The sequence below is a fragment of the Ananas comosus genome, linkage group 17 (genome assembly GCF_001540865.1).
Source record: "Ananas comosus cultivar F153 linkage group 17, ASM154086v1, whole genome shotgun sequence".
In the NCBI taxonomy this organism is placed as follows: Eukaryota; Viridiplantae; Streptophyta; class Magnoliopsida; order Poales; family Bromeliaceae; genus Ananas; species Ananas comosus.
The window spans coordinates 303,094-314,747 of record NC_033637.1 but is presented as its reverse complement, the minus strand read 5'-3'; the positions used below and the strand labels follow the sequence as shown (position 1 = coordinate 314,747).

At 35.7% G+C, this 11,654-nt stretch overlaps 1 protein-coding gene across 1 annotated transcript; it reads left to right on the top strand.

Moving 5' to 3' along the window:
- On the top strand, positions 6,327–10,703 carry LOC109722879 (purple acid phosphatase 22-like). The gene is made up of 5 exons (XM_020251052.1): positions 6,327–6,542; positions 8,612–8,903; positions 9,039–9,616; positions 10,125–10,213; positions 10,319–10,703. Exons 1-5 carry the CDS (start codon positions 6,354–6,356, stop codon positions 10,530–10,532), a joined length of 1,362 nt encoding a protein of 453 aa, XP_020106641.1. The 5' UTR covers positions 6,327–6,353; the 3' UTR covers positions 10,533–10,703.

The window sequence follows — 11,654 nt, the reverse complement described above, 5'->3', positions numbered from 1 at the left end:
AGCCCGGCCTTAGGGGGATCGGAGGCGAGGAAGGTGGGGGCGCCGGCGGCGACGCCGCTCTGTCTTCGCCGCTCTCTGGGAAGAGAGAAAAAAAGAACAAGAGAAAAAAGAGAAAAGAAAAAGGTATAAGGGCACCTCCGCTCCGTCTTCGCCGCTCTCTGGGAAGAAAAAGAAAAAAGAACGAGAGAAAAAAAGAGGAGAGAGAAAGAGGAAAGAGAAAAAGGTATAAGGGTATTTTGGTCAGTTTGCTGAAAAAGCGGACCGAATCTGCAAAAGCCAAAAATATGGCCCGATTTTGCAAAAGCCCAAAATAAGTGAATTTTTTATGCAAATTGGCCTATTTTTATTAAAATTATCCATTTGGACGGTGAGAAGTGTGATCTAATATTTAAATAGAACATTATATTTGGCCTTTAAATTATTTTTTTATAATAAATAAATTAATTCGTAAGAAAAATATGTTATTTTACTAAATCAGTGATAACAATGTCTTTTAAGAAGTAAATAATCAAACTTTTTATACACAATTATATTAGAAAAGTTTCATATTCATACACAATTAGATTATTTTTGAATGACAGGTTAGTGTTGCTTCCTTTGTATTAATTGTATTTTGTTTTTATCCGGAAAGATGCAATTAACCAGAAACCGCCTCACGCAATATGGGTCCCAGTTTCGAAACAACCCATTTATCTAAAAATGGAAAAAATGAAAAGCCATATCTAAGCCGTAGACTCTGCAATTTGATACTATGGGTAGCACAAAAAAAAAGAAAAAGAAAAAGAAAAAGAGTCCAAATTAATAGCTAAGCTAGTAAACTTGTATGCACGTGCGATGCTTGAAAATTAGAATCATAATACAACAAAGAGAATATGAATCAAATTAAATAATAAAATATTTTTGGATTAGTAAGACTAAAGGGTGATAAAAAAAATTAAAAAAATTGACAAAATTAGAGAATAGTAGTAATAAATTAAAAGTATTTAGGTCATGTTTTTAATCTTTTCCTCCTTAATNACTCCGATTCAGATGACGAATTAAACAAAATAAAATAATAAATTATTCTGATTTTATTATTAATTTATTCTTATTTTGCTTTCCATATTGATTCCAACTTGGGATTAAACACACGCAACCATGTGTGTATGGGAATGGAGTGTGGGAATCTCGAACGCTCGGTTTCTTCACCCCACAAAACCCTTTTTGTTGCGGTTTTGGACGTAACTAGGAATTTTAGATGAAGTGAGGGCACTTTTCGTTGGGGTAACGGAAAAAGCGACACGTGTCGTGCCTCCGTGGCGTCGAAGAGTTAGCGCGGACACGCCACTTTGAATCTTTAGGCCCGTTACGTGATGGATAGATAGATAGCGTACTGATTCCCACCAAGTTTGTTACAGTGTATACTATAATAATTGGGACGTACATGAATTATATTAAAAGACCCTAGTCTTTGGAGTCTAATTTGATCGATCTAATCGTCATCTAATCTATAAAACCATCGAGTGCAATCTTTTGAATCAGACAAATTAAGAAAACGCTTTTAACAATTCGAACCGGCAATTCAACTATCGAATCGGAGAGTCGATATGATTTTAATCAAATCAGCAAAATTTTATTTATCAAGTCATATTAAAATTTAACGATTTAAAGTTAATTTAGCTGATTTTATTTTTTATTAATATAGATTAGTCTTTTAAAAAGTGAGATTTGAAAATTTTTATCAACTTAATTTAATCTAAAAATTATTATTTTATAATTACGTATGATACTAAAATAATAATAATAATAATAAATATATATTTTTCTATNGTTGAATCAAGTGCTCCCTCTCTTTCACATTGACTTAGTCCTTTTTATGTTTTTCTCCATGTCGCTGAGTGTTTTTTTTGTTGCTTCAATTGTCTTCTTATACATTAATTATTTTTTTTTTGCAATTTGTCAAGCATGTCCGGTCCACGCCTTCGTTGTCGGTACGTTCTAGATTCTTTTTTTTATACAATGTTCATTATCCCCGTGAATGCTGACGTACTATTAATTTTCATTTTGATTTACTAGATGTAAATCTTAATTACAACTGCTCATCCAAAAGTTTAGATTTTTTAAAAAATTTTAATATTAAAAAATAATTACTAATACTGGTTGGAAAATATTGATATTTTTGGATGAATAAAATATAAAGATTTACATCAACTTTCTAAATATGCCTGTAATATTGTTGATCTATTAGCAAATTTTTCAAAAATGCTTTTTACGAAATATAATATTAGTCTGTTGTATGCTGTGACATGAGATTGGAGCTTAATTATAATTTATAGAGTCGAAAAATTAATCTAATTTTTATTTANTATTCGAGAGTTGTATGCGTTTAATCCATAAAATTAATACGCACAGGAATTATTGTCTATTAATTGTGCTCGACTGGACGGAGTCACACCAACCATCCATCTGCCAAACTAGCTTGAGATTGTTGAATCAAGTGCTCCCTCTCTTTCACATTGACTTAGTCCTTTTTATGTTTTTCTCCATGTCGCTGAGTGTTTTTTTTGTTGCTTCAATTGTCTAATTATTTTTTTTTTTGCAATTTGTCAAGCATGTCCGGTCCACCCCTTCTTTGTCCGTAAGTTCTAGATTCTTTTTTTATTCAATGTTCATTAACCCCGTGAATGCTGACGTACTATTAATTTTCATTTTGATTTACTAGATGTAAATCTTAATTACAACTGCTCATCCAAAAGTTTAGATTTTTAAAAAATTTTTAATATTAAAAAATAATTACTAATATTGGTTGGAAAATATTGATTTTTTTGGATGAATAAAATATAAGATTTACATCAACTTTCTAAATATGCCTGTAATATTGTTGATCTATTAGCAAATTTTTTAAAAATGCTTTTTACGAAATATAATATTAGTCTGTTGTATGCTGTGACATGAGATTGGAGCTTAATTATAATTTATAGAGTCGAAAAATTAATCTAATTTTTATTTATATCTAAAATTAAATTTATTTTTTAAATAAAATTTTTTATTTATATTCGAATCAAACGACACATTAGTATTTAGTATAATCTTGCTCTCTAACATGAGGTCTTCGACTCTTGTTCCCAAATGGGAGTCGTTCTACAGTGTAGACGCACCAGGCAACTGATTGTTGACTAAGCACAGCTAGAGTTGACTAAGCACGGATAGAGTTCGATCAGCTTGGCTTGACTTACGCTAGTGGCCTTGGTTCAACAATATTCTGACAGTATAATTTACTGGAGCGAACAACTAATGGGGCTAGGGATGCAAATAGTGCTGATACGGGGGACGGTAGTCCCACCCCGCCTCCCATCCAGATTAAAAAAATCTCGTCCGTCTCTCGCGTCAAATTCGTGACATGTTAAAAAATAAATCTCATAATATACCCCACCTCGTAACCCGCCTCCCGCCAGTGTCTCGAATCTACTCCGCCAATTAATATTTTTTATAAAATTATAATATTTTGTAAAATATAAATTAATAATTTTTAATAATATTATATATATAATTGAATTGAGTTAGAATATTTTTAGAAGCACCAACCCTTGGTGCTTCTAAGTTTCTAGTCCTTCGATCTACTCCTTAATTACTAATAGCCTTTGGATCAAATACTATTCCACCTACCATCACCTACTACCATCATCTCAACCTCACATCTCTCCATCCAATGACTAAAAACTCAAAAACATCACCTTCATGGTGCTTTTGAGAGTATTCTATCTCAACTCCATATAATTAACAATATAATTATAAAAATTAAAAATATCAATCACAATTCAAAGCAAAATTTAAAAATTTCAAGCATATGAAAAATAATAGCACTAAATTATTTGTACTTTAGATTTTTTTTATAAATACATTATTTTTTAAAAATATAAATAATTTTCGGAGATAGAACAGATTCAGGATGGCTCAAAATTTTTTTATTTTCTGTTCCGAACCCGTCTCAGATCATAAACAGATCCTTATTTTTTTTTTGGTTTATCATACCGTTCCAAGCGGATTGAAGCAGGAGCTCCACCAATTCCGATCCGTTTGCATCCCTAAGTGCGACTTGCTGCTTGCATCTTCGTCCTATGCCTATCCATAACAAATGCCAGATAAAGTAAAATAAATTAGGCGAACAAAATGAAGGCAGCTAAGGTGTCCTTGAGAGTCGGGCAGCCCAAAAAAAAAAAGAAAAAAGAAAAAAACAAATGCCATTTTGTTTGGAGCAGGTAGCTTGATATCTTTCTCTCAAAAAAAAAAAAAAAAAANAAAACAAATGCCAGATAACCGTCCAAAACGTTGACTTCCTCCCCCAACACCCCTGCTTTCTTTGGATGATGAGTATTAAATCCTCGAGTTCTCTCAAGAAAGCATGACGTGACAAGCAAAAAGTGTACCAAAGGGGAGACCTACCAGCCTACCACGTTCACGAAAATAAGTTTTTTTTTTAAAAAAAAAATAGAATACATAAAAGGCCTTCTTTTTTTTTTTTTTTTGACCTTAGTAAAAGTTGGCAGTGATTCGTGCATGTGATCTAACACTTTGTTCGATCATCTCCCTCCTTATTCAAAGATCTCAACTAATTAGTCTAGGCCAGTGTGTGCAGCGGCTGTATAGTTGAATGCCAAAAAGTTCTCTCTTATTTTTTCCCCCTCTTTCGAATTAGATGCTAAATTAAAAATTTCCTTCCGGCCAATTTACATTTCTTTAGCCATCTAATATGCCTTCGCTTCACCAAACAATCCACCGTCCAATCTCATGCCATCTTGTTTCCTCCGAGAACACGGCAAATGCTATCGCGGGAATATGTGATTTATGAAACAATTGAGGATAATTTATGTGGTCACGGATGTACGTATTCATTACATATGAGAATGGCTAATAGCACATTCCTTCATAGCAGAAGAATATGCTAGCTTCTTTGGCTCTTCAGGCGGAGACTTAATTGATGGTGGTGGAAGGAATTGATTTTTTTTTTACAAAAAATAAAAAATAAAAAATAGCAGGACTAATCTTAACCAATCAGAGGATAAGGGCCATTCTTCAAGAAATCATTAGAAGTATTTTGATTCATAAAGTTTCAGCCATGTGACAAGTACTAAATGAAGAAAATACATTGCACGTATCTTTAATTTGTTTTATAGTGTTGCCTGATGTGCGCATAACTTGATTGGAAGAAATTAATGAGAAATCTTTTTAGTTCGCGCTAGCTTAGCATAGTTGGTTGCAGCTGCACTAGATCAGTTGTTGAGCTGAGCCCAAATTTGGCGGTCCAAAAGGACTGCAAATGCAATGTGTAAGAACCTCCTCAAATAGAGAGGTGATCGGACCTGTTTAATTTCCGCCGACGCTAGCTGTTACAAAAATGGAACCAAATTAAGTGGTTGTACCAATGATGGACCACAAAAAGTTAAGCCATCTTAGACTGAGAAAGACGCCAAAGAATCAACTTTAAAATAATTTTTAGTATTACCGATCATCCCTAGAGCAAGTGGCAAAGGGCTTGGTGGTTGGTAACCGAGATTCCAAATTCGAATTCTAATTGATTCACATTTTCAGCTAAGTTTATTTCTAAATAAAATAAACGAAGCGGGTAGCGTGCTACCTATCTCTCAAAATAATAATAATAATAATAATAATAATAATAATTTTTAGTATTCCGCGGTCTATAGACTATAGTTTCACACAATTCTCTAACTGTATGCACGCTTTAATTTATTTGTTTTTTGTTTAAAATTTCCTGGAAATTAGTCTCATAATTAAATGGGTGTAAAACTGGGTTAGGAAAGTGTAGATCCACCTTAAACAATAATAATTGATCATTAAATTAAGCCCATCAATGCGAACAAAATTTGTGTGACATGTGTCTTACTGAGACGTTCAAGTATGAGCCAGCTCAATCCAGTAGCACTTCATGGTAATCTCAGAATATGATTTTGTGCCCCTGTGAGACAAGTCTCATTGAAATTTTGTTCCTTTGGTTTTAACGGGAGAAAAGGTTCGATTTCATTGCATGGCAAGCATTTATTATTTGGTGAAATGAACACGCCAACCTTTTAGCCGGAAATCCACTAGTTTGTAATTTTATAATCTTAAAAACTCTATCCAAACAAGTCACAACGTACACGTGGTATATAGATTCTGGGGTATATACTTTTAACATAGCGTGCTTATTTCTTTTTTAGTTTTTCTGGTCAAGCGGGTGAATGTATAATAGAAGTAATTAACCATGATGAAATTTTTTAAGATGAAGCCTGAGAATAACAGCGTTATCCAATATTATTATTATTCCTTAGATGTTCATTCCTTGACGCCGTCCACGATTCCTTATATATGCATATACAATGCTTCAAGTTTCGTCATCCCCTTGCTATTCCTTTCTGATCAGGGAGATGGCAAATACGTGGAGAATTGCTATGCAGGGCCTTGTTTCTTTGGCTTTCGTTTGTTTCGGAGTGTCGGAGTACGTCCGTCCGCCGCCGGGGAGGATCATCCACACCCAGCACACGAAGTCCGCTTCGCACCTGCAACAGGTGTGAATTAATTCTACCAATCTTTTGGCTCCCTCTACTCTCCGCGATCACCTACGCGAGCATCTTTTGTACCCCTGTGGGTTTTCATAATTATTTCAATCTCCTAGATTGACAAAACAATTAAGGAACGACTTCGGATGTGAAATAATTGATTTTTTCAAAAATACGCCTGTTTAGAGGTTTATACCCACTTTCTTATTTTTTTCTCTGATTTTTAAAAATCTATATTTTGCCCCCTTAAAAAATAAAAGATGTTCACAGCAAGTTACGGTATTAACTATAACGACAAAATGATCAAATTGCTCTCTCCTTATTCATCTTCTCCCCAATCTCTTCCATCCGCAGCACCTCCTCCTTCATCCTCGAGCCTCTCTCAATTCCAATTTCGATTTCGCTTGCTCCAGTTGCTCCCCTTGCACCCTCGCCCTCCTCCATCGCCTTGCCCTCGCACACCGCTTCCCTCGCACACTTGCAGGAGGAGCAGGGAGAGCAGATGGAGTAAGCAAGGTCGAAATTGGAGTCGAGAGAGGCACGGAAGACGGAGGAGGAGGTACTGCGGATGAAGGAGATTGGGGGAGAAGACGAATAAGAAGAGGGCAATTTGGTCAATTTGTTGTTATAGTTAATACCGTATCCCGTTGTGAATATTTTTTATTTTTTAAAAGAGCAAAATATGAATTTTTAAATGTCATAGAGAAAAGTGAGAAAACAAGTACTGACATAAGGATTTTTTATAATTTAGCCTTATTTCAATCTCTTAAATTGAAAGAATAATTAAGGACCGACTTCGGATATGAGATAATTGATTTCTTCAAAAATATGCCTCTTTAGGCCATGGTTGGATTATGTATATTTAATCACCTGATATTCATTTAACAATATTCATAGTTTTAGCTTGGAGGGCGTGGCTAGATTATGTGTGTGTATATATAACTGGGGCTCCTATGTTTTAAAAGTATCAAGTCATTGTTGTTTGTAGGTTTTGGCCTTTAGATTAAGAGATGAGCAGTTAGGATAATAGTAGTCCTTTAGGATTGAGTGGTTGATTGGTTGTATAGTATGACCTAACGAATGAAAATAGTCAATGGGATAGATCTAACGATAGAAAATTATAAGCACCAAACACTTATTGCTTTTAAAAGTAATATACCCAGATTCTCTCTCTCTCTCTCTATATATATGAGTCTAGTTTGTGTGCTTTGAGAAATACAATGGCTTCCATTCTATTAAATCGTTTTTAATATTGGAACTTCCAAATCGGCAATCGGCTCTATTAAACTTGTCTAGAATATTTAAAGTATTTAGAAAATAAATTTTATAATTTTTCAATATCACTTAGTGATTTGTAAGAAAAAAAAATATTCATTTTTTTCTTTCAACCAAATAAGCGGGGTTGAAAATTAAATTTTTTCTAAAAATCAAATACTAAAAAAAAAAAAAAAAAACGTAAAACTCCTTTCCAATTGAAAAATTTTATCCATGGATTTTTTTTTTTCAAGGTAGTTTTACGGAGGACTACCAAACAGCCCTCACTTAAAAAAAAAATAAATAAATAATAAATAAATAAATAAATTATAGCTTTCAAAAAAAAGATAAGTTCTAATTTGCGGGGCTGAGATTCCCGGTATCTTGACTCGCCTTCAATTATGTTCGGAGAGAAAAGTCTTTCTTGTCATTTTCCTGCAAATTGAGAGTGCTTGTGAAATAAGGCCAAGATATATAACTTTCTTTCTTTACTGCTTTAATCAGAAAGCAGCAGCTTCTAGCTGGACATTAGGGGTTGATTAATGAAAAAGACGAAGCTCTTGCTATGATAAGAGATCAAGACTAAGTATGATTAATTTAGGGCTACAAAAGTATTTATGATTTCTAATTCATAATATTTTGCTTTTGTTACAGCGAGCTAGCAATAAATTAGTGAAAAGATGTTAGGAAATCTATTGTCAATATTCATATTATTACTATTTTCTCCAATTAATGACATATAGAATTCCTGAGAACTGTGATCAGGACTACTATTATTTTTTCAAATAACGAATGTTGATTTATATATACATGCTCCATTCCAGGTGCACATATCAGCTGTAGGGATTGACCAAATGAGAGTTTCATGGATCACCGACGACACTCACGGGCCCTCGCTGGTCGAGTACGGAAAGGTTTCTGAAAAATACACAATGTCTGCGACCGGCGAGCACACTTCATACCGCTACTTCTTCTACGCTTCTGGCAAGATTCACCACGTCAAGATCGGGCCACTGGAGCCCAACACGGTCTACTACTACCGCTGCGGCGGAATCGGCGACGAGTTCAGCTTTAAAACCCCACCTGCTGCACTCCCTATCGAATTTGCCATCGTCGGTACGTCACTTCTTATTCAACTAAGCTAACGAACATCGGTGTAAACTGATTCATGCATATGCACTATCAGTTTGTAAAACAATGTGAAACAATTGTTGTTCGGGGATAGCACAAGTACTGATACTCCCAGTACAGGTGACTTGGGACAGACGGAATGGACGGTGTCGACTCTGGCCCACATCGGCAAGTCGGGCTACGACATGCTGCTCCTGCCGGGCGACCTGTCGTACGCCGACATGCAGCAGCCGCTGTGGGACTCGTTCGGCCGGCTCGTGGAGCCGTACGCGAGCGCGCGGCCGTGGATGGCGACGGAGGGCAACCACGAGATCGAGTCCCTCCCGATCCTCGGGCCCCGCCCCTTCATCTCCTACAACGCACGATGGCGCATGCCCTACGACGAGGGCGCCTCCCCCTCCAACTCCAACCTCTACTACTCCTTCGATGTCGCCGGCGCAATCCACGTCGTCATGCTCGGCTCCTACGCCGACTACGGGCCCGACTCCGACCAGTACAAGTGGCTCGTGAATGATCTGGCCAAGGTGGACCGCGGGAGGACCCCCTGGCTCATCGTGCTCCTGCATGCGCCGTGGTACAACACCAACACCGCGCACCAGGGCGAGGGCGAGAACATGAGGAAGGCCATGGAGGAGCTGCTGTACGGTGCACGCGTCGACGTCGTCTTTGCCGGCCACGTCCACGCATACGAGCGCTTCGTAAGTTGAATATTAAACATTTTCTTAGCTGTAGCAAGTTATTCTTGTTTAATTAATCCTAGACGAGTATAACTATTGAAATAAACGCGAACAATAATACTAAACATATATATATATATATATATATATATATAGAAAATAAAAAAATAAAAATAGCGTTTGATAGGATTGCTAGTGGAAATTAATAGTAAAAAGGTAATTAGTTTGAAGTCAAATTTAGCCGGTGTATTGATGCATTTCTTATATATAAATTCTAACTAACTAATTAAATTTCAAAAAGGAATATAAATTCATAAACGATTTAATATTATTTTTGTTTGCATTTTTTTTCAAGAGAGAGAAAGAAAGCATGAAATCAATTTAGCTGAAAATATAAAATAATTAATTTTTAAATTTCAATCATCAAATTTTTTATACTTGCTCTAAGTGCCGCCATTATATCATTATGACAAATTGTTTAGAAATTTATTTGCTTATTCAAAATGCATATATTTATTTTCGCTTGCAGACAAGGATTTATAACAATGAAGCGAACAGCTGTGGCCCTGTGTACATAACCATTGGTGACGGAGGGAATAGAGAAGGTCTTGCACTAGAGTAAGTAGTAATTCATATCCATATCCACATGCATACTTTCAAATTAATCTTTAAGTTCGAAATCCTAACTCCTTTTTTTTTTTTTCTCTTTCTTGATGTCTGAAGTTTTAATAAGAACCACAAGTCTGCGCATCTCTCGCAGTTCCGCGAGGCGAGCTTCGGGCACGGTCGCCTGAAGGTACTGAACGGCGTGAACGCTCAGTGGTCGTGGCACCGCAACGACGACACCGACTCCACCGTCCGCGACGAGCTCTTGTTGGAGAGCTTAAGCAAATCCAGCGCGTGTCAACCCACCGCTGCCGCGGAGGCCGAGCTGTAAATAACAAGCGACACGCACGTACACATTGCTTTGACAATATTATGGATCAATTGAACACACTCTTTGACGAAGTGTCTTAGGATATATAATCAACCCTGTAGACTCGACATTTGTGGGTAGCTCTTTATGTTGATTACAGATCATGTAAATATGCATGGAGTTTCTTTTTTTTATTGCGCTGCGTAAATTAATTGCAGGGCTACTTCAATTTGCAGATGTGAAATTAATAAACTTATTTCTAAATAAATAATAAAATTATTACAGAGCTGTTAAATTAATATGATGAAGATTAATTGATCAGAAGGCCGAATCAAACTTCTAATGAACTATGCTGGCAGAAAAAATTAAATATGGAGTATTTTATGACAAAAAAAGGAGGGGGGATGTAAATTTTCTAGGGGATCTATCCAATTGTAGATCACGCGTTTTGGTGTTGATTTTAGTTTCCCACTTGCTAGTAGATCTCCCACTTTTTACTAATTTTTTATTGAAAGGCGTTCATATACGCACTCTGGCATTTTGGTATCGAGTTAACACGCCAACAAGAAAAATATAGTAAAATGATATATATATATAGAGCTAGACTTCTATGCTTTCGAAAGTACGGAAAGCTCCGTACTTGTAAGTTGTTTTCGATGATGGGATATCCGATTCGGCGATCGGTTCAGTTAAACTTGATCTACGCTATTGGAACTATCTAGAAACCAAATTTCATAATTTTTTGATTTCGTTTGTCTAGTGAACGAGTAGCCTCAAAATGAACGGTTGAAAATGAAAATCTCATAAAACACAGTGATAAAGGATTCAAATTTTAAATCGAAAGTATTGATTTTGCTACTGATGTTAAGTAGAATTTTCTAATAAATTTTCATGTAATTTGAATACTTCTACACCGTTGAACTTAAAAATGTGCCACATCAACCGTTAAAATAGTCATTTTTTAGACCTTTTGATCGCTTAGTAATTGATGTCAAAAAAATTTAAAATTTGATTTCTAAATAGTTCCAATAGGGTAGATCATACCTAACGGAGCCGATCGTCGAATCAAACGTCCTATCATCGAAAACAACTTACAAGCACGGGGCCTCCCGTACTTTCGAAAGTACGGAAGACGGACTATAT

Bases quoted from the DNA above. Each gene is read 5' to 3' on its own strand.
- LOC109722879 (XM_020251052.1), top strand. From the start codon at position 6,354: ATGCTTCAAGTTTCGTCATCCCCTTGCTATTCCTTTCTGATCAGGGAG. The intron at 6,543-8,611 runs GTGTGAATTAAT...GCTCCATTCCAG, and splicing joins CCGCTTCGCACCTGCAACAG to GTGCACATATCAGCTGTAGG. The intron at 8,904-9,038 runs GTACGTCACTTC...CTCCCAGTACAG, and splicing joins TATCGAATTTGCCATCGTCG to GTGACTTGGGACAGACGGAA.